The sequence below is a fragment of the Thamnophis elegans genome, chromosome 12 (assembly GCF_009769535.1).
Source record: "Thamnophis elegans isolate rThaEle1 chromosome 12, rThaEle1.pri, whole genome shotgun sequence".
Classification (NCBI taxonomy): Eukaryota; Metazoa; Chordata; class Lepidosauria; order Squamata; family Colubridae; genus Thamnophis; species Thamnophis elegans.
In genome coordinates this window covers 1,534,520-1,557,339 of record NC_045552.1, presented here as the reverse complement: position 1 = coordinate 1,557,339, position 22,820 = coordinate 1,534,520, and the positions used below count along the sequence as shown (strand labels likewise).

Here is a 22,820-nt window from a genome sequence, read left to right as displayed (position 1 = left end):
ATACAGACTACAACTCCCAGAATTCCCTAATCAGCATGCTAGCAAAATTGAAGACCTGTGAACTACATCTCCCAGAATTCCCCAGTCAGCCTGCGGTTGAAACTGGAAGACGAGTGGACTTCAACTCCCAGAATTCCCCATCTTTTTCCATCGCCAAGCTTGAGAACCTCCGCTCTAGAGCAAGGGGGGTCTCCCAACTCGGCCCCTTGAAAACCTGTGGACTTGGGGCTCCCAGAACCCCCCAGCCCCTGGGGAAGGGGAGAGCCACTCCCTCTGGCTCACCAAGGGGTCCTTGTTGCTGAAATGCACCATCCAGCCTTCCTTCAGCGCCGTGCTCGACTTGCGCGTCGTCTGGCGGACGGACTGCACCACCCGCATCAGGGGGATGTACCCCATGGAGCTGAGAGGGGAGGGGGAAGAGGGGTGCACAGGTCAGCACGGTTGAGGGTCGCAGGGGAAAAAGAGGAGGGAGACTGACGCACACTCCTGTCCCGACATTCACAGCCCGTAATGAGTCACAAACGGTTTGCGAAGAGTCCTACAGAAGTCTGCCAAAGTCTTTCAGGGTAAGGCTGATAAGCACCCGCCTTTCTCTCCCTTGAAAGGCTGCCAGAGACCGAATTGCTAATTAGCTTTGCAAAGCCGAACGGAGCACAGAGTCAAACAGAAGTTCTCAGAGTTTGAACCGACCAGAACGAACTAAGTTGCTTCCTGCAAAGGCTCGTATCTGTTTCCTCCTCTTTTATGTCTTATGGGAGGGGGCAATCATCTCCAAGCCTTACTCCCGAGTTGCCCCTTTTGTCGTAACTGTTCTTGCCTTCTGGCAGCTCTGCTCATGCGCACACTGGGAACAGGCTCCTCCTGTTCTTCTGCCTCGCTGAACATAACTCCCAGATGGCGCTGGCCCCCTCTCTGCCTCTGACGCACAGCCCTCGTCCGAGCCTTCCCCGGACTCCAGGACTGGCCCAGGTTCCTCCCCAACCTCCTCATTGTCCGACTCTGCTGCCACTGGTGGACCACAACGACCCCCAGTGGGAAAAGTAGAGCCCCCAAGATGGGGAGGGACTCGCTGGAAGTCCTGGAAAATCAGAATTACTGATGGCTACGAAACTGGGAGAAGAGGATTCGTAATACAGGTAGTCCTCGACCTACGACCAGAATTGAGGCCCAGAGCCAAGAGGATGGCGCACCCGGGATCTCTGCCTCACCTTTGGGATTTCTGGAGACTCTCCACGTCTTCGTCCATGCGCAGATCGTTCTCTGAATGGGATCCGGGGATGATCCCGGAATCGTCGGACTCATCCATGAGCGAGTTCTTATCCGCCTCGCTGAGATCACTCGATTCTTCCATCGGCATATCTGGGGGAAGGAGGAACAGGAATCCATTGAGGCAAATCCAACCCTTGATTCCCAGGCGCATCAGGTTTCTAGTCCTCAAGACTCAGGAATAACCAGTAATTGCCAGAGATCTACTAATCCTGAGGCGTTCCGGTCGCGGGTATCTCGAAACGGTCAAATGAGGGTACCAAAGAGGTGGTCCTCACCTTACGACCACGGTGGGACCAGGATTCCCTGTGCTAAGGAAGGCAGTGGAGGGCATCGTGCTCACCTTTACGACCTTTAAGCAAATCACGCCCATTGTTAAGTGAATCGCGTGGTTAGAAACAGTGCCGGAAGGTCAGCTCCGCAACGTGCCCCCCTGCCTCTCCTGGAATAACCCCCCTTCCCCCCCCCTCGTCAAGAGCCTCTTCCCTCTTGCCCCACCTGCAGCACAAGAGGCCTGTGGAACTCACCACCACCATTAAAGGACGCCTCTCCCAAGCAGTCGTTGGGCACACGGGTCGCACAGCGCTTGTGGCAGTTGAATTTGCAATCTGGAGGGGGAGTTTGGGGAGGGGAGAAAGAGAGAGAGGAAGCCATTTTTCAGCCCCCTCCCCAAAAGCCCACTTGCTTTCCCAGCCTCCACGAAAAGGGGTGTAATGCCATCAGCCGCCAGCAGGGGGAGACCAGGAACAAAATGGGTGCTAGCTGTGTGCAAAGCCAGCCTCTGCCCTGGAAGGCTGGGAATATCTGGTAGCAGGGAGTTCCCCATGCCCCCCGCCCCTCGCGCGCGTGTGCTCCCCTCCTGACCTTTGCACTGGAGGCCCTGGCGGAAGAGGCCCTTCAGGAGCTTCTTGCAGAACTGGCAGACGGTGGGGCGGGTGTAGGAGTGGATGAGGAAGGTGTGGGGCACCTTCACCTTGGAGAGGAAGAGCTTGTCCAGCTCTATGGGGCGGCCGATGTAGGTGGAGGAGGTCAGGCGGCGGGGGAAGAGCTCCGTGGAACTCCGGCTCTGCGCCAGGGACGAAGCGGAAGGAGGGAAAGAGGATCAGGGCAGGGAGGGGAGACAGAGAGGAGGGAGGGAGGATGGGGAGAAAGGAAAGAAGGGGAAGAAGGAGGGAGGGAGGGAGGGAGAAAGGAAGGAAAGAGAGAGAAAGGAAAGAAGGAAGAAAGGAAGGAAAAGAGGGAGGGGAGCAAGGAAAGGAACAGAGGGAAGGAGGAAGGGAGGAAAGAAGGAAGGAAGGAGGGGAGGGAGGAAAGAAAGAAGGAAGGATGGAGGGAGAGTGGGAGGAAAGAAGGAAGGAAGGAAAAGAGGGAAGGAGGGAAAGAGGATCAGGGCAGGGAGAGGAGAGTAGGGAGGGTGGAGAGAAAGGAAAGAAGGGAAAGAAGGAGGGAGGGAGGGAGAAAGGAAGGAAAGAGAGAGAAAGGAAAGAAGGAAGAAAGGAAGGAAAAGAGTAGGGGAGCAAGGAAAGGAAAAGAGGGAAGGAGGAAGGGAGGAAAGAAGGAAGGAAGGAGGGGAGGGAGGAAAGAAAGAAGGAAGGATGGAGGGAGAGTGGGAGGAAAGAAGGAAGGAAGGAAAAGAGGGAAGGAGGGAAAGAGGATCAGGGCAGGGAGAGGAGAGGAGGGAGGGTGGAGAGAAAGGAAAGAAGGGAAAGAAGGAGGGAGGGAGGGAGAAAGGAAGGAAAGAGAGAGAAAGGAAAGAAGGAAGAAAGGAAGGAAAAGAGGGAGGGGAGCAAGGAAAGGAAAAGAGGGAAGGAGGAAGGGAGGAAAGAAGGAAGGAAGGAGGGAAGGAGGGAGGAAAGAAAGAAGGAAGGATGGAGGGAGAGTGGGAGGAAAGAAGGAAGGAAAAGAGGGAAGGAGGGAAGGATCAGGACAGGGAGAAGAGACAGAGAGGAGGGAAGGTGGGGAGAAAGGAAAGAAGGAGAAGAAGGAGGGAGAGAGGGAGAGAGGAAGGAAGGAAGGAAGGAAGGAAGGAGAAAGGAAAGAAGGAAGAAAGGAAGGAAAAGGGGGAGGGAGAGGAGCAAGGAAGGAAGGAAAAGAGGGAAGGAGGGAGGGAGGAAAGAAAGAAGGAAGGAGGGAGGGAAGGATGGAGGGAGGGTGGGAGGAAAGAAGGAAGGAAAAGAGAGAGGGAGGGAGGAAGACGGTGAGGGAGAAGGGAGGGAGGAAAGAAGGAAAAGAGGAAAGGAAAAAAGGGAGGGAGAAAAGAAAGGAAAGGAGGGAGGGAGGAAAAGGAGTGAAGGAAGGGAGGGAGGGACGAAGGAAGAAGAGTTACTTTGGTGTGCCCCGAAACTGTTAGAAATTACTGAGTCATTAAAAAAGCCTGACACACCGATGAAGGAGAATTCATGCTCCGCCCCAGGCGCATCAGGTTTCTAGTCCTCAAGGCTCAGGAACAATAAGCAGAGCCGAAGCAAAGCTGCCTCGGGCCCAGTGGGTGGGTGTGGGGGGCAGGCAGGGCTGACTCACCAGTTCGTCTGGGGTGCAAGGCAAGGATTCTGTGGTCGACAGCCGCAAGGACTGGGAGTTGACCAGCGAGGTGGACGAGAGGCGGCGTTTCCTGGCGCTGCTGCAGTTGTTGGGAATGCTGAAGGCGCAACGTTTGTGGTAGTTCAGGCCGCAACCTACGGGGTGGAAGAGGAGAAAAAAAGTATTTCTTTAAATCATTACTTTAAATCAGTGTTTCTCAACCTTGGCCACTTGAAGATGTCCGGACTTCAACTCCCAGAATTCCCCAGCCAGCGAATGCTGGCTGGGGAATTCTGGGAGTTGAAGTCCGGACATCTTCAAGTGGCCAAGGTTGAGAAACACTGTCCTAGACACTGAATTGTTTATACGTGAATGCTGGCTGGGGAATTCTGGGAGTTGAAGTCCGGACATCTTCAAGTTGCCAAGGTTGAGAAACACTGTCCTAACCACTGCTGGGGAATTCTGGGAGTTGAAGTCCGGACATCTTCAAGTGGCCAAGGTTGAGAAACACTGATTTAAATGCTTCGCCAGTTCTACTCCTCAACGGTTCAGTCTGCAGCCTGCGAGGGAATTCACAACAGCTCTGCAGGGTAGGCCAAGGCTCAGTTTTAGTCTTTCTTGCCCTGGACAACTTTAAACCGGGTGTGGACTTCAATTCCCAGAATTCCCCAGCCAGGAATTCTGGGAGTTGAAGTCCACGCAACTTAAAGTTGGGCAGGTTGTCAAAATGATTCCACTTTATGCATCTTTACGCAGCGGAAATACACCAATGAGAGGAAGAGTGGGAAACAGAGGAGAGAAGAAAGATAGGAAGAGAGGGATAGGAGAGAGGGTAAGGGGGGAAGATGAGGAGGAGAAGGAGGAGTGGAATGAAGAGAGAGGAGAAGGAGAAAGGAAGGGGAAGTAGAGCAGGAAAGGATGATGGAGGGAAGAAAGGAGGTAGGAGAGAGGCAGAAGAAAGAGGTGTATGGAGAGCAGAAGAGCTGATAATGGGTTTTTATCTTTCTGGGCGTTGATGACAAGAGGAACTGATGTAATTACTACTTAATACAATAGGATATTGGCTATGTAATAGTATACATGTGATTGTATGTTATGAAAGTGGAAAATAAAAAAGTATATTTGAAAAAAAAATGACTCCACTTTATGCATCTCTCTCCGGCCTCCCTTTCCAATGTCCAAACTCCGTTTCAAGACCCCGAAAAGACATTTTTTCCCACACGGAAAATAACAATAAAGACTTTTACGAGGAATAGTTTGTTCCTTCTTACTGCTACGTTTTCTTTCCTCCAAGGAAAACAGGAAGATATTAGACTGCTATCCGAAAAAAGGAATAAAAACCATCTCTAACACTCCCTGTTCTCTGTGGTAGCTTTCTCCTTGCCCCCTCTCCCCAAATAAACCCCTTTCTACAAGCCGGTCCCCAGTGCAAATCTAGCATTCTTCCAAGGAGAAAATCTGGGGGGGTGGGGGCTCGCGGAGGGGTTTCTTACCGTCACATTTGAGGCCTTGGCGGACCAAACCGAAAAGCATCTCTCCGCAGTGGTCGCAGAACGCCGGTGCCCGGTACGAGTGGACGTTGAGAGCGTGTGGACGGATCTGGAAGTCCTCGAAAGTAGCCGAGGCTGCAGAAAGAGAGAGAGAGAGAGAGAGTGAGAAACTGAGGGAAAGGAGGAGTATCCAAAGAATTTTCCTTTCGTTTTCCTTCTTTCCCCACCGTTTCATCTTTTATCTTCCTTTCCTTCCCTCCCTCCCTTCTTCTTTCCTTTCCCTCCCTCCCTCCTCCTTCTCCTTCTTTCCTTTTCTTCCTTCCTTCCTCCCCTCCCCTCCCTTCTCCTTCTTTCTCCTTTCCTTCCCTTTCTTTCTTTCCTTCCTTCCTCCCCTCCCCTCCCTTCTCCTTCTTTCTCCTTTCCTTCCCTTTCTTTCTTTCCTTCCTTCCTTCCCTCCCCTCCCTTCTCCTTCTTTCTCCTTTCCTTCCCTTTCCTTCTTTCCTTCCTTCTTTCCCTCCTCTCCCTTCTCCTTCCCTCCTCCCTTCCCTTCAAGAAGCAAAACCTTTTGGTGAAGTTAGTGAGCCTCTTAATTTGCTGATCTCCAAATCTCAAATCAAGCCTCTTAAGCTAGTGGAAGACGAGATAAAGTAAGTACCATAGCTGCCTTATTTTATTTATATATATATATAAATAATATATATCTGTGTGTGTGTGTGTGTGTGTGTATATGTATATGATGTATATGTATATGTATATGTATATGCATATGATGTATATGTATATGTATGTTTTTTTATTTGTGCTGATAAATAAATAAAGGTAAATAATATATAATGTATATATATATGTTTTTTTTATTTGTGCTGATAAATAATTTATCAGCACAAATAAAAAAACACAAATATAACAAAGGCAACAGTAAAAATATTGGGTTTCTGTCGTGATGGACTCTTGTGACGAGCCGATTGACAGATGATGGAAGCAGTTAGCTTCCTCCCATAATTGGGGCTTACCAGGGGTTGTGACACTAAATGTATGTATGTATGTGTGTGTGTGTGTGTATGTGTATATAGATAGATAGATAGATAGATGATAGATAGATGATAGATAGATAGATAGATAGATAGATAGATAGATAGATAAGATAGATAGATATACACACACATACATACATACATACATACATACATACATACATACATACTCGTATTCATATATATCGCTTGAATTTAGCTATTCTGGTGCAAATGATCGGATGTATAAAACTAACAGAAGGAGCCGGATTCACACAGCTTGCAAAGACAGATTTTTTGTAAAAAAAAATGTACTCCAAATTAAAAGTAAGCAAGTTTAGCTGCTGATGCATTTACCTGATTGCTAAACTTGCTTTTCAATTAGGGAAGTTGAGAAACAGGAGGAGGAGAGGAAGAAGAGGAGGAAGAGGGGGGAGGAGGAGGAGGGATAGAGGAAGAGATGGAGAAAGGAGAAGGACTGTGAGGTCCTTGGTGCTCTCTGGCTTCCTCGCAGGCGTCTCGTGACCCAACTAGGGAACATCATCAGTTCACCGCCTTCCCTAACTGAGGCACTTTACCTGAGAGAACCACTTCCACCAGGTCACCCTCCTGAATGTCGGAGGCGGCTCGGACCAGCTGTAAAATGTTGGCTGTCGAAGAGTCATGTTTGAACAGCAGGATTTTATCGTAGAGGCCATAAAATCCACATTCAGGAAACTGCAAAAGAGAAAAACCAGCGTGGGTCAGATAAGCGAGGCTGGAAAAAAAAACCCTGCAAAAATCAGAATTTTGGTACCAGGGAAAGGCAGGAGGCACAGGGCTCAAATGGGTCAAGGGGTTTATTTTTTTGGGGGGTGGGTGGGAGATACAGCCTTGCACCTTCTCTGGCTTTATAGATAGTCCTCATTTAGCAACTACAATCGACAACTTGGTCACTAAATGAATCAATTGCTAAGGGAAGCCACGACTGTGCTTAGGAAGAAACAGGTTTGCTTTACAAACCTGTGAAAGTTGTAAATGAGGCAGTGGCTAAATCAGGACTAACTAGGGAGACCCCCCTAGACCCCCAAAATCTTTGGGGGAACACCCTGGAAAACCTGGAGTGTCACAGTTCTGGGGGGGGGGTCTCCCGAAATTCTACCTAATCTACATAATTCTACCTAATCAAAATATAATTATACACAATCAAAATATTATGTTGACAAGACTGTCAAAATAATCCATATTTATTTATCAGGGAGGACCAGAGAGGTCTGTGTACATCCCAGGTGGACAATTATGGCCCCTTGATGACCTGGGAACTACAACTCCCAGAATTCATGGCTGGGGGGATTCTGGGAGTTGAAGTCCACAAATTACTATCGAAGTAGCCCTTGACTTATGACCATAATGAAGGCCAACATTTCTTTTACTAAGACAGTGTTTCTCAACCTTGGCAACTTGAAGATGTCCGGACTTCAACTCCCAGAATTCCCCAGCAGTGGTTAGGACAGTGTTTCTCAACCTTGGCAACTTGAAGATGTCCGGACTTCAACTCCCAGAATTCCCCAGCAGTGGTTAGGACAGTGTTTCTCAACCTTGGCAACTTGAAGATGTCCGGACTTCAACTCCCAGAATCCCCCAGCCAGCATTCGCTGGCTGGGGAATTCTGGGAGTTGAAGTCCGGACATCTTCAAGTTGCCAAGGTTGAGAAACACTGTACTAAGAGACTCCGTTGCTAAGCGAGTTTTGGCCTACCCTAGTATGGCTTTTCTTGACACAGCGGTTCACTTAGTAACGGGGAGTGGCCTTGCTGGTCGGAAGGTCGCAAAAGTGGATCACGTGACCCTGGGAGCCCGTGGCCGCGTGTGTCAATTCTGACCGTGTGATCAGCACATGGAGCAGTCACAAGTCCTAAAAAGTCATCGTAAGTCTCTCTCTTTTTCAACGTCGCCATAACTTCATATGGACGGTTATAAGTCGAGGATTGCCTGTTGTTGCCCATCCCAGGTGCTTTCTCCGGAAGACGCCAGCCGAAAAAATACGAAGCACCTGCCATCCAATTGGGGCTTTGGTTTTTTTTGAACCTTCCTTCCCCCCCCCCGCCCCGTCCTCCGCCCCCCCCCTTGAAGTCAGGGAGGGTGAGAAATCCCCCCTGCAGGGGAGGGAAAGGGCTTCCTCCTCCCTCGGGCACTTGGGCAGAAACCGAGAGGCAGCGGGGGGCCCTTTGTGGCGCTGCCAACTTGGCACATATTTTGCAGGAGGCTTTCCAAAAATGCAGACCGGCAACCATGGGGCTGGGGGGGGGGGGGAGAGGGGAGAGGGAGGGCAGGCCGAGGGGTGAGTTCGAATCTGGAGGGTTCTGGGGAAGCAGGCAGGCAGGCAGGCGGGGGCCCCGAGGGCTGCACAGGAAGCCGACGTGTTCCAGGCAGGTAGGCAAGAAGGCGAGGCGGGGCGGCCATGCGAGGCCTCCTGGCACCAACGGTTATGCAAATCTGGGCTGTGATTTTGGAAGGGCTGATTCCCCACATTCCTCTGCACGACAGATTGGGCCCGAGGGCTTTTCTCCTTTTTCCTCTTCCTCCCTTCCCTCTTTTCTTTCATTCTTGCTTGCTTTCCCTTCTTTCTTTCTATTTCTTTCTTTCTTTTCTTCCTTCCCCCTTTTTTCTCTCTTTTTTTCATTCTTGCTTGCTTTTCTTTCTTTTTCTTTCTCTCCTTTTTCTATATTTCCTTCCTTCCTCTCTTCTTTCTCTTCTCTTTCATTCTTTTCCTTCCTTCTTTCTTTTCTTTCATTCTTGCTTGCTTTCCCTTCTTTCTTTCTATTTCTTTCCTTCCTTCCCCCTTTTTTTCTCTTTTTTTCATTCTTGCTTGCTTTTCCTTCTTTCTCTTTTTCTTTCTTTCCTTTTTCTTTCCCTCCTTCCTTCCTCTCCTCTTTCTGTTCTCTTTTCTTTCATTCTTTTCCTTCCTTCTTTTCTTTCGTTCTCTTCCTTCCTTTTTCCTTCTTATTTTTCCTTCCTTCCCTCCCTCCCTCCTTTCTTTCTCCATCACTCAAGATTTACAAGAAGAGTTTGAACAACCTTTTATCCAGAATTAATACAGGATCTCCTGCTTGAGCAGAGGTTGGACTAGAAGACCTCCAAGGCTCCTTCCAACTCTGTTATTCCAAGTCCGTCCGTCCTTCCTTCCTTCCTTCCTTTCTCTCTTCTTTCTTTCTTTCTTTCTTTCTTTCTTTCTTTCTTTCTTTCTTTCTTTTTTCTTTCTTTCTTCTTTCTTTCTTTCTACTTTCTTTCTTTCTTTCTCTTTCTTTCTTCCGCACACACACACACATACGACACCAACAGCACCACATCCTTCTTAGCCCACTACCCCTCCCCATCTCCATCGCTCTACACTGCAGTCTTCCACACAATGTATTGCCATCAGAAACGCCGACTGCAAGCCCTTGGGGGGTGGGATTCTCCCCCCCCCCTGCCCAAGCTAGGACAGAGCTCATGGAGGGAAGGAAGAGGGGAGCTCCAGGCCCTGTTGTGATCATAAACCATCCCTTTTTTTTAAGTGGGGGTGAGCCCACCGTTCTCAGCAGAACCCCCTCTCTGGAGTCTCACCCAGTCCAAAGAAGGCAGCTATAATCTCTTATGACAGTGGTTCCCAAACTTGGCAACTTTAAGACTTGTGGACTTCAACTCCCAGAATTCTCCAGCCAGCTCTGCAGAGCTGGCTGGAGAATTCTGGGAGTTGAAGTCCACAAGTCTTAAAGTTGCCAAGTTTGGGAACCACTGCCTTATGGGCTTACAGGGGAGTAAATCACACAGCACTGAATTGCTGTAAGCTCCAAAGACCACCGGATACGAGATGGGCGGCAAATAAATTTTTATAAGCCAATAAATAAAAAGTAAGTGCATTTGAATCCCGCCGAGCTTCTCCCGAGGAATGGCATAATTCCTTGAGGATTTTGCTGCAAAATGTGTCATTTACCATGGCCCCCTCCCCAGGCAAGGTGGCCCTGTGCCTGACGTCCCGAGAAAGGCTTAAGAAAACTTTCCCTTCCTGCCAAGATCCCATTTCCTCCTCCTCCTCCTCTTTCGCACTGCACCCCCCCAGGGCCCTTGCAAGAGAAGGGAACATTTTCTGCCAGGGGTGGGAGAAGCGCCAGCAAAGCACTCTGGGAATTGGAGTCCCACACATCTGCGGGCACGAAACGCCATTTGGAGACAGGACAGCCTCACTTCTGCCTCCAAGAGCTTTGAAATCTAATCCTCCCCTCCTTGGAAATGCGTCAACTTCTCAGCTCAGATTGGGGGGGGGGCTCAGGGTCTCCTCTCTTCTTGCACCAGCCCCCCTCCCTCCACCACTGCCCAGCATTCAAACCCGAGTGGGGAAAAAAATCAACTTATAAAACTAAGTTTAAGGTCAGCTAAAACCAGGCAGAGTGAAGGGAAGGAGGGCGTGGGGGCGAAATGCCAGTGGTTCACCCAGCTGGCACCAGCGAGGCTGGACAGCAAGGAGGGAGCAGACTGGAAAAACACCCAGAGGTTGCACAAATGCCAGTCTTCTTGGGGGGGACGGGGACTGTTCCCTCCGATTGTGGGATTGCATCAGAGCTGTTGGGGGGGGGGGAGCCAGACCCCTGCCTGCCTTTCCCCCCCCCCCACCTTCATACAGGACTATTTGGGGCTTCGGAGAGGCTATGGAACAAGGGATCCCCCGTCTGTAGTTCTGCCAGATGTTGGAAGACACCCCATAGAGGGGGAAAAATTAAAAAAAAACACACAAAATGCGCGCTTTCCTATCCGTTTCCAGCCTTTCCCAAAGGCAACAGCTGGCAAGCAGATGTGCAGCCAGGAAATCCACCAGGAATGCAGGCGTGGGCCAGTTCTCTGCCTTTTAACATTGGGCGTTTCCAAGGTAGACTGCCTCTCAACGTGGAGGATCGCCGGAATTAAACGGGGACTCCTCCCCGAGCAGGGTTGAAAGCTTGACATTTGCAAAGCAGCTGGTAGAATTTGGGTTTTTAAGGATGTTTTTTTTCCCCTCTCCCATTTGGTCCCTTGAAGAGAAGTGGACATCAGCTCCCCAGAATTCTCCTGCTGGCTGGGGAATTCTGTGAGCTGAAAGTCCACTTCTCTTCGAGTGCCTTACGGCTTTCCCACGCTGTCAGAAATGAGATTATTTGCCCGTCCTCAATCCACACCTAAAAAGGGCCTTTATCAAACTATTCCATTCACCCCAAATGCACTGAAGCCTAAAATTAAATTAAAAAAAAAACAGGGGTACCAGCAGAGTGAAATAAAGTGAATTCACCCACTTTACGGACTATCACGAAAACAGAAAGAGGCCTATTCTTCGGAATACGTAGATCCCCCCCAAATAAAAACCCACGTCTTACTTGTCAACGCGTGGGACCTGGTCACACTTTATCTAAACTTTTAGCGTATCGTCCCACAGTGGGTACCCACTTCACATTTCCTGCTCGAGCAGGGGGGAGGGGGGGCTGGACTAGAAGACCTCCAAGGTCCCTTCCAATCCTGTTGTTTTTAACCAGAGATCAGATCCCACTTCGTCCCTTCGTGAAGGCAACACCTTCTAACAAATTTGCTCGTCCACTTAAGCCTGAACACACACACCCCAGATTTCCTGTCTCCTGTTCAGCCGGAATAATACCCAACTGAAGTCAGAGGTTTTCAGCCCCGGTCAAAACGGATGTTTGGCCAGCCATTTCTCAGCTCAGTCGGTCATTTTACAGGGAGTCCTCGACCTACGACCAGAATTGGGACAGGCATTGCCATCACTAAGATGGCTGTTGAGTGAGGCGTGCCCAATTTTACGATTTTTTGCCGCAGTTGCTAAGTAAAATATGTGAAGCATTAAGTGAAAATGAGTCAGTTGCCAAGCGTCCAAATTTTGATCGCTTGACTATGGGGAGACTGCAACAGTCGTAAGTCACTTTTTTCACTGTCGCCGTAACTTCGGTCACTAAACAAACGGTTGTAAGTTGAGGACTACCTGCAAATAGCAGTTTAGACAAGTGGTCTGAACCTCTTCTTGAAAGCCTCCAGTGATGGAGCACCCACAAGTTCTGGTGGCAGGCTGTTCCACTGGTGAATTGTTTTCCCTATTCAGGAAATTTATCCTCAGTTCTAAGTTGCTTCTCTCCTTGATTAGTTTCCACCCATTGCTTCTTGTTCTGCCCTCAGGTGCCTTGGAGAATAGCTTGACTCCCTCTTCTTTGGGGCAGCCCCTGAGATACTGGAAGGCTGCCATCATGTCACCCCTGGTCCTTCTTTTCATTAAACTAGACATACCCAGTTCCTGCAACCGTTCTTCCTATAATAAGTTTATTTCTGGTCTCAATTGTAGTTGTAAAGTCGAACAGTAGCAGAGTAACAACGTTGGAAGGGACCTTGGAGGTCTTCTAGTCCAACCCCCTGCACAAGCAAGAAGCCTCATACCATTTCAGACAAACCCCCGTCCAATCTCTTCTTAAAAGCCTCCAGGGATGCCCTGCCACCCCCCAACTTCTGGAGGGAAGCCGTCCCATCGATTAAATGTTCTAGAACAGTGTTTCTCAACCTTGGCAACTTGAAGATGTCCGGACTTCAACTCCCAGAATTCCCCAGCCAGCATTCGCTGGCTGGGGAATTCTGGGAGTTGAAGTCCGGACATCTTCAAGTTGCCAAGGTTGAGAAACACTGTTCTAGGATTATAGAATAATACAATCACAGAGTCCGGAGGGACCTTGGAGGCCTTCTAGTCCATCCCCTACTCTAGGAGATGACCCTAGACCCATTTCAGAACCAACGGTTCTCCAATCTCTTCTTTAAGACCCCCAGGGATGGAGCTCCCACAACGTCCAGAGGGAAGCAGTCCCACCGGTTAATTGTTCTCACTGTCTGGAAATACCCTTAGTTCTAGGTGATTCGATTCCATCCATTGCTGGGAGCTCTTTAAATACGATAAACGCCTAAAATCAAACTCCTTTGGGCTACTCAGAAACCGGGGATGGCAGGGGGCAGTAAGGAATACCACTGAAGGCCCCTCTTCGCCATCCAGCGTTCCTTCTGTCTGCAGCAGCAGCAACGGATATGGGGGGGTGGGGGGTGGCTTCCATCCGGGAGAAGCCCCCACAGATTATCGCTCTCCAAAAACAGGGGGACCGTTTCCCTTTCCTGTCGAGCAAAAGAGCCGGGCGGCGAGGGCCCAGCTGTCGTTTCCGCTCCTTTGCTGTCACGTTAAAAGCCTCGCTCAGCAGCACCATCCCTTGTGCAGAGAGGTGGCCTCTGGGGTGTGTGTGTGTGTCTCTCCAGCCGGCTCCGAGTTCAAATTCAGCACCCGCCAGGGAGGTTTTTCTGCACCGGCTTCTCTCCCATGCCCTAACCCTATGGATCCCACCCCCCACCCCCTGCTGCTCCCCAGAATCCAAGCAAGATCTGCCCCCCCCCCACACCTCGAAAGCGCCACCTGCAAAAATGCAAACTGCATTGCGCGCCAGGAATTCTGCAAGCCGCCACTGCAACGCAACGTGGCAGCGTGGGGGGGGGGGGGAAATGTTTTTTTCTTTTCTTCTAAGTCAGCGTCGCAATTCTTTGGTTCTTTTGCCCTGTTTTCATTTCTGGGTGGGGGTTTCCCTGCCCTCGATTTTATTTTCCCCTGTGGCTTCTTGAAGTCTATGCTTATCTCCCCGTTGTCGTTCAGGAGGGGCTGCCATATTTGTATACGTTCCAACCCCCCCCCCTCCCATAAACTCACATTTTTCAAACTGGGCTTCACTTGAGTTGAAAGCAAACCAAGTTTGAAAAACAGACTATAAACCAGTGTTTCTCAACCTTGGCAACTTGAAGATGCTCGGACTTCAACTCCCAGAATTCCCCAGCAGTGGTTAGGACAGTGTTTCTCAACCTTGGCAACTTGAAGATGCTCGGACTTCAACTCCCAGAATTCCCCAGCCAGCATTCGCTGGCTGGGGAATTCTGGGAGTTGAAGTCCAGGCATCTTCAAGTTGCCAAGGTTGAGAAACACTGCTATAAACCAGTGTTTCCAACTAAACTGGGGGGGGTTCAGTGGGGCATCTTGGCTTAAAAACCAGAGGTGGTTTAGACCAAGGGTATCCAAACTTGGGAACTTTTAAGACTTTTGTGGACTTCAACTCCCAGAATTCCCCAGCCAGCCGTGCTTATTTGCTCCCCCCCTCCCCAATATCCCTATTATGAAAATGTTTGAAACCAGTCCTGAATGCACTGAGCTTTTGATGTCCCTGCTGTGCTGGCTGGGGAATTCTGGGAGTTGAAGTCCACAAGTCTTAAAGTTCCCAGGTCTTAAAAGTTCCCATGGCTGGCTGGGGAATTCTGGGAGTTGAAGTCCAGAAGTCTTTAAAGTTCCCAAGTTTGGGCACGTCTAGGATCTCCTACTTGAGCAGGGGGCTGGACTAGAAGACCTCCAAGGTCCCTTCCAACTCTTGTTATTCTGTGTGCGGAATGCAAACCATTGTAGAGGCGGTGGTGGGGTGGGGTGACATGCTTTATCTAGCATGACAAATTTTAAGTCCTCTCCTCTTTCTTTCTGCAAACAAGTCAGACCTTAAGAAGTGTTTGGAGGATTATGGGTTCTGGAATTCCACATTTTTTTGCAGGATATTTAATATCGAGAGGGCATTTGGTCCTGTGGTTAAGGAACCAGCCTAGGGAGAGGGAGGCCGTGAGTTCTAGTCCTGCCTTAGGCATGAAAGTCAGCAGGGGAACCTTGGGCCAATCCCCAGGAGGTGGCGAGTTCTAGTTTTGCCTTAGGTAATGAAAGCTGGCTGGGTGACCATGGGCGAATCCCCAGGAGGCAGTGAGTTCTAGTCCTACCTTAGGCCTCAAAGCCGGCTGGGTGACTTTGGGCCAGTCCCCTTTCCCTCTTAGCTCAACCCACCTCACAAGGTTGTTGTTGTGGGAAAAACAGGAAGAGGAAGGAAGGTGTGTTGGATAGGTTCACCACCTTGAATTATTTGGAAGAATAATACAATACAATAGCAGATTTGGGAGGGACCTTGGAGGTCTTCTAGTCCAACCCCCTGCCTAGGCAGGAAACCCTATACCGTTTCAGACAGATGGCTATCCAGCATCTTCTTAAAGACTTCCAGTGTTGGGGCATTCACAACTTCTGGAGGCAACTTCTGTTCCACTGATTAATTGTTCTAACTGTCAGGAAATTATTCCTCAGTTCTAGGTTGCTTCTCTCCTTGATTAGTTTCCACCCATTGCTTCTTGTTCTACCCTCAGGTTCTTGGAGAATAGTTTGACTCCCTCTTCTTTGTGGCAACCCCTGAGATATCAGAAGATTGCTATCATGTCTCCCTTGGTCCTTCTTCTCATCAAACTAGACATACCCAGTTCCTGCAACCGTTCCTCGTATGTTTTAGCCTCCAGTCCCCTAATCCTCTTTCTTGCTCTTCTCTGCACTCTTTCTAGAGTCTCCACATCTTTTCGATATCGTGGCGACCAAAACTGGATGCCGTATTCCAAGTAATAAAGGTAGGTCCATCTGTCCGGCTCTAACCTGGCCCCTTTACTCAACTGCTTCTCTCTCTCTTCTTAATTTCGGGTGTATTTTGCTTTTTCCTCCCCCCCCCTCCCCCAACCAAGGCCCTGACCCGGAGACTTTCCGTGCATTCCTGCCCCTTTGATCTGCCCCTCACCTGCCCAGGTGAGTTGAGCTGGGCTAGCAAGGACCCAGAACCGGTTTTCCTCCTCCTGGCTCCCTTCCCTCTCCCAAGCCAAGAAGCCCCCTGGCCCAAAGGCCTCCGTGGGCAACTCAAGGAGGGCAGGTTGTGTGTCCAGCCACCCACCTGTCCCAAAGGTGTTTCTCCTCCTCTTCCCCCTCCCCAAAAGGCCACTTGGGACTTTTCTCATTTTTTGTGAACTGAGAAAAGTTTTCAAAGGGGAAAAAAAAACTCATTTGCCTTTTTTTTGGGGGGGGGGGGAGAAAACCCAGGAGCAGCTTGGCCCACAAGCATCACCTGGAAGCTCTCCCTGGACTCACCTGTGCAACACACCTAGGCGGCCAAAGGGCAGCGGGGGCGGGCCAGCCCCAGGCTCCCCGGACGGCTCTCTCCAGCCTTTGCCCGCCCTACAGCAATGCGGAGCCCGGGAACGGCCAGGGGCAGAAGCCGCGGAGCGACCCCACGCCGGGACCCCAGCCGCCGGGGCTTCGAACTCCCGGAGCTGGCTGCCCCGGAAACCTGCACGCCACCCCCGGCTTCTCCGGATCTCGCTCCTTCCCACCGCCACCCCGCGAGGGATCACGGAGTCCAGAGACGCCGGCTTCTGCCTTGCTCTCCTGGTGGTCCCCTTTCCCCCACCACCCCCGCCTCCCCTTCCCCCGCGAGACGCCCCCCCCCCACCTTTTGGTCCACGATGGAGCAGGCCAGCTGTTTGACGTGGGCGAGGTCGCAGGCGGCGGGCAGCAGGACGTACTCGCGGGTCAGCCCGATCTGCAGCTGGAAGGAGACCCCCGCGGGGCTGGCCGGGGAGGCGGCCGGCTGGATGGGCTCGGGGGCGCCCACGGGCGCGGGGGCGGCGGGCAGGGACGCCATCCAGACGCCCGCGGGCTCCTCGGATGCCCTCCCCGCCGTCTCTCTCTCTCTGTCCCACGCGGGAAAGCCCGGCGGCGTCTCTGCAGCCCCCGGGACGCGTCTCCGTGGAAGCGGCAGCAGCGCCCGCCCCGCCGGACAAACTTTTCTCGCCCCCCCGCTCGCTTCTTTCCCCGAGGAGGAAGTGCGTGGAGTGACACGCGGCGCGGCCAATGGGCAGCCCCCGGGATGAAGTCACGGAGCCCGCCCCGTCGCTCCCGAGTGGAGCCGGAACGAGCCGAAGAGCCCGCGGGGAGGAAGCGGAGCCGCCGGGGGTCCCGCGGGGGTCCCCGGGGTGGCGATTGCAAGCGGCCGGGTTGCAAGAAGAGGCTGCCCCTCCCCGCTTACCAGCCCTTGCTTGGGTCCAGCACCTGGAGGCCGGGCCTGCGAGCATGTGCAGAGTGCGCGAACCCCCAGCCCGTCCTGGTTGGGAATGGCAGGTGCCGTCGAGCAATTGCAAGGAAGGAAGGAAGGAAAAGGAAGGAAGGGAGGAAGGGAGGAGATAAGGAAGGAAGGAAGGAAAAGGAAGGAAGGGAGGGAGGAGATAAGGAAGGAAGGAAGGAAGGAAAAGGAAGGAAGGGAGGGAGGAAGGGAGGAGATAAGGAAGGAAGGAAGGAAGGAAAAGGAAGGAAGAGGGGGAGGAAGGGAGGAGATAAGGAAGGAAGGAAGGAAAAGGAAGGAAGAGGGGGAGGAAGGGAGGAGATAAGGAAGGAAGGAAGGAAGGAAGAGGGGGAGGAAGGGAGGAGATAAGGAAGGAAGGAAGGAAGAGAGGGAGGAAGGGAGGAGATAAGGAAGGAAGGAAGGAAGAGAGGGAGGAAGGGAGGAGATAAGGAAGGAAGGAAGGAAGAGAGGGAGGAAGGGAGGAGATAAGGAAGGAAGGAAGGAAGAGGGGGAGGAAGGGAGGAGATAAGGAAGGAAGGAAGGAAGAGAGGGAGGAAGGGAGGAGATAAGGAAGGAAGGAAGGAAGGAAGGAAGAGGGGGAGGAAGGGAGGAGATAAGGAAGGAAGGAAGGAAAAGGAAGGAAGGGAGGGAGGAAGGGAGGAGATAAGGAAGGAAGGAAGGAAGGAAAAGGAAGGAAGAGGGGGAGGAAGGGAGGAGATAAGGAAGGAAGGAAGGAAAAGGAAGGAAGAGGGGGAGGAAGGGAGGAGATAAGGAAGGAAGGAAGGAAGGAAGAGGGGGAGGAAGGGAGGAGATAAGGAAGGAAGGAAGGAAGAGAGGGAGGAAGGGAGGAGATAAGGAAGGAAGGAAGGAAGGAAGAGGGGGAGGAAGGGAGGAGATAAGGAAGGAAGGAAGGAAGAGAGGGAGGAAGGGAGGAGATAAGGAAGGAAGGAAGGAAGGAAGGAAGGAAGGAAGGAAGGAAGAGGGGGAGGAAGGGAGGAGAGAAGGAATGAAGGAAGGAAAAGGAAGGAAGAGGGGGAGGAAGGGAGGAGATAAGGAAGGAAGGAAGGAAAAGGAAGGAAGAGGGGGAGGAAGGGAGGAGAGAAGGAATGAAGGAAGGAAAAGGAAGGAAGAGGGGGAGGAAGGGAGGAGATAAGGAAGGAAGGAAGGAAGGAAGGAAGGAAGAGGGGGAGGAAGGGAGGAGAGAAGGAATGAAGGAAGGAAAAGGAAGGAAGAGAGGGAGGAAGGGAGGAGATAAGGAAGGAAGGAAGGAAGGAAGGAAGAGGGGGAGGAAGGGAGGAGATAAGGAAGGAAGGAAGGAAGAGGGGGAGGAAGGGAGGAGATAAGGAAGGAAGGAAGGAAAAGGAAGGAAGAGAGGGAGGAAGGGAGGAGATAAGGAAGGAAGGAAGGAAGGAAGGAAGGAAGAGGGGGAGGAAGGGAGGAGAGAAGGAATGAAGGAAGGAAAAGGAAGGAAGAGAGGGAGGAAGGGAGGAGATAAGGAAGGAAGGAAGGAAGGAAGGAAGGAAGAGGGGGAGGAAGGGAGGAGATAAGGAAGGAAGGAAGGAAGAGGGGGAGGAAGGGAGGAGATAAGGAAGGAAGGAAGGAAGAGAGGGAGGAAGGGAGGAGATAAGGAAGGAAGGAAGGAAGGAAGAGGGGGAGGAAGGGAGGAGATAAGGAAGGAAGGAAAAGGAAGGGAGGGAGGAAGAGAGGCGATGGGGAAGAAAGAGAAGGAAGGAAGGAAGGAAAAGGAAGGAAGAGGGGGAGGAAGGGAGGAGATAAGGAAGGAAGGAAGGAAAAGGAAGGAAGAGAGGCGATGGGGAAAAAAGAGAAGGAAGGAAGGAAGGAAAAGAGGGAGGAAGGGAGGAGATAAGGAAGGAAGGAAAAGGAAGGAAGGGAGGAAGGGAGGAGATAAAGATCAGGACTGAGCTCCTTTTGGAAACACAACACAACACAACGCACCCAGTCTTTTTCTTCCCATTGCCCAACCAGAAGCCCGCTTTCTGCCCTCGGCTGCCAACCTCCCTTGCAAGCATTCACACGTTCCTCGTTGTGTCTCTTGGCCGCGCCGTGGCAAGAAATTGGGCTTTTTTTGTTTGAATGATTTTAAATTTTTATTTCTCATACACACCTTCCCAAACATAGGATCTCATAACTCTCATTGATGATAATGTGTTTACCTTTTCACATTTATAACAATGTTTCCTCCTCCTCCAGTTAAAAGTACCATCGAGGTTGCTTCCTCCCCCCTTCCTCTTCCCCATCCCTCCCCTCTTCTTCCCTTTCCTCCCCTCTCTCCTACTCTTCTCGCTTCTTCCTCTCTTTTTCCCTGGATTTGCATAACAATCTTAAATTCCTTCTCTGCGATTTGTTTTCCATTTTAATAGTTACACATGGTTTGGTTTGGTTTATTGGATTTATATGCTGCCCTTCTCCAAAGGATTCAGGGTGGCGTACAACATTAAATAAACACATATTACAAAAGTTTTTTAAAAGTTAAATTAAAATTAAAAAGGATGTGCCCTCCTTTAAAGCAGTGTTTCTCAACCTTGGCGACTTTAAGTCCTGTGGACTTCAACTCCCAGAATCCCCCAGCCAGCGAATGCTGGCTGGGGGATTCTGGGAGTTGAAGTCCACAGGACTTAAAGTCGCCAAGGTTGAGAAACACTGCTTTAAACATATATACATACATATATACATACATATGTTGCTCCATTTGACAGGAGAGCAGGGGAGGAGAGGGCATTTGAGGGCTAAGAGTCCCCTCCCCCATCTCATCTGGATGTACTGGTCCCCCCATCTCCCATAGCCCTGTTAGCAAAGCACTGTGGGATCTGTAGTAGCAACCCATCTTTGCACTAATCCGCGAAGGGTGAGATAGGGACTGTATCACTTTAATTGGTGGGTTGATTGATGGGTTGATCCCCGGCTCTTCTTGAGCCGCTTGGAATGTCTTGGCGGAGGAGAGATCTGGCGAATGACTTGGAGCCTTGCAGGGCAACCGAGATCCAAAGGGAGGGTGCGATGATAATAATAATAATAATCCGCTCTCTCTGGCGCTTCTTCCCGGAATGAAAGCCTTGAGTCATCCAACAGGTGTCGGAATTCAGGTGTGGCCTTTTAGTAGCAGGGAGACCCAGGCTCCCCCCTTCTCATCAAATCCCCAGGAGGTTTTGGGGACCCTAACTCTAGGGCTGGACTGCTAGGGGGATTCTGGGAGTTGGAGTCCGTCCGTCTTTCTTTTCAGTTTGTGGCACCTTCTGTTAAAAAAAAAAAGTTTGGTCCAAAACTCGACTGAGTTTAGGCCACAGACAAGAAACCTGGTGATGGCGAGTTGTAGTTCCGCATTAGGCAGGAAAGCTGGCTGGGTGACTTTCGGGCCAAATCAACAGGAGACGGTGAGTTCTAGTCCCACCGTAGCAATGAAAGCTGGCTGGGTGACTTTGGGCCAATTAACAGACGACCACAAGTTCTAGTCCCACCTTAGGCATGAAAGCTGGCGAGGTGACTTCAGGCCAAATCACCAGGAGGCTGGGAGTTCTAGTCCCATTTTTTTAGGCATGAAAGCTGGTTTAGGTGACTTCGGACCAATCACCAGGAGTTGGTGAGTTCTAGTCCCTCATTAAGCAATGAATAATGGCTGGGTGATTTTGGACCAATCACCAGGAGGCTGGGAGTTCTAGTCCCGCCGTAGGCACAAAAGCCAGCTGGATTACTTTGGGCCATTCCCCCCCACCCCTCTCTCAGCCTAACCTACCTCATAAGGTTGTTGTTGTGGGAAAAAGAGGAGGAGGAAGATGTGCTGGAGGCGTTCACTGCCTGGAGTTATTTGTAAAAGGAGCAAAAGTGAGATCGAACTCCATGGATCGATTTGGACGGCCTTTCTTTGCAACCTCCCCCCCCCCCCCCCCGTGTTTCTTAGCCTCGGTCCTTCTCCTCCTCCGAGGCTGCCGGCCCTCATGATAAAGCCTCCCCCCCCTACAATAGCTGCAGCCGCCAGATATCCGAGTGCTGTTGCTGGAAGTTAAGGAGGGGCAGCTTGGCTCTCTCTTCCTGTCTGCCTTGGCAGAAACATCCTGCTTGGAAAGGCTGCCCGGGTTATGCCCCTTGGCGGCGCGGTTCCCACAGCCTGGAATGCCAGCCTGCGTGCCAGTCCTGGGTGTGAATCATCTCCTTCCCGAGAGCCTTGTTTTTACGTCACGAAAAAGCGATCCATAAAACCTAACTAGTCCTTGACTTATGACTTAAGTTTGATCTTGTGGCTGCAGTGGTGCTACGATGGTCATAAGTGCAAGTCACTTGTGTAACTTGGATGAACCGCTAAGCAAATGAGCGACTTAGGACTGTTTTTCACACTTAACGACCACTCCAGTATCCCCGTGGTCACGTGATCGAAATTCAGAAGCTTGGCAACTGGCATGTACTTATGACGGTTTCAACGTCCTGAAGGTCATTACGACCTTCCAGCAAGCCAATTCAATGGGGAAGCCAGATTCAGTTACTAACATAAACGCTGCAGGGATTCACTTAACGACGGTGGCCGGAACAGTCGTAAAATGGGGCAAAACTCACTCAGCAGCCGTTTCCCTTAACCGCCGAAAGTTTGAGGGCTCAATCGCGGCCTTCCTGTGTTCTCTGTGTAGGCTCAGAAATGGGGTGGTGCCGTGGGAAAATTTGAATCCCGCTCCCCATTAAGTCAGCTATCCTGTAACCAGCTAAGTAAAATTACTTTTCATATTAAAAAGGAACTTGATAATGAAATGTTAAAGTTGGTATACTTTTTTTCTGAAAGGGCGAAAAATGATTTCGCTTATTTGTTAAGGGAAAATATAAATTCAAGATGGAAATATGGGAAGAAAATATGGGGCCAAAATTAGGAATGATAATGTGATGTAAAATTAATTATGTATAAGAGAGAATGTAAAAAGGGGGAGAAAAAAAACAGGACAACACTTTGCTTGAAAATAAGTTTTCAAATTTGTAATAAAAAATAAAAAAAGGTTTGTAAAAAAAAAAAAAAGCCAGCTATCCTAGATTAAGAAGCTGGGAATTAGATATCTTAAATGTCCCCTGGACTTCATCTCACCAGCTGGCCACCTGCTCTCACTTATGAAGCCGAGAATTTTGGAAGTGGACGAGCAGATGAAGGAGCAGCGAGAAACTCCCGGGCTCATGGGGAGTTTTTGGCTAATTTTCTGAAAGGGAAACGCTGAAGCAATCAGAGTTTCTCTGCCGTTGACCGAAGGATGTAATTGTGGGGGGCAAAGCTACAGATGGCTTGGTGGCCCCCTTTGCAGCAGCCCAGCTGCCCTCCAACCATTTAGCCCTGCAGGCCACATTCGAAGGCCGACCGGCCACAATTCTTGGCAAACTGGCTGGTTGGAGGGAGCCCTGGGCTTGATTGGGCTGGCAAGGAGGACACTCCTCGTACATCTATGGGGTTCTCGGTGCTCCCTGATTTCGGTGATTTTCTTGCAGACGTTTCACGACCCCACTGGGTAACATCGTCAGCGCTAGGAGGGAGTGGGGTTCGTGGAGAGGAGGAGGAGGAGGAGGAGGACAACAAGGGTG

General features: G+C 50.7%; 1 protein-coding gene across 1 annotated transcript in view; it reads right to left on the bottom strand.

The window, feature by feature from the left end:
• Window positions 1-17,022, bottom strand: part of PRKD2 (protein kinase D2) — a 28,878-nt gene extending 11,856 nt beyond the window's left edge. The window contains exons 1-8 of the mRNA XM_032227324.1: window positions 16,647-17,022; window positions 6,868-7,006; window positions 5,280-5,411; window positions 3,787-3,941; window positions 2,131-2,332; window positions 1,794-1,874; window positions 1,209-1,359; window positions 283-400 (exon numbers count right to left, since the gene is read on the bottom strand). Of these exons, the coding sequence (XP_032083215.1) occupies window positions 283-400; window positions 1,209-1,359; window positions 1,794-1,874; window positions 2,131-2,332; window positions 3,787-3,941; window positions 5,280-5,411; window positions 6,868-7,006; window positions 16,647-16,838 (1,170 nt within the window). The 5' untranslated portion in view covers window positions 16,839-17,022. The remainder of the gene's footprint in view (window positions 1-282; window positions 401-1,208; window positions 1,360-1,793; window positions 1,875-2,130; window positions 2,333-3,786; window positions 3,942-5,279; window positions 5,412-6,867; window positions 7,007-16,646) is intronic.
• Between the last annotated feature and the right edge of the window lie 5,798 nt (window positions 17,023-22,820).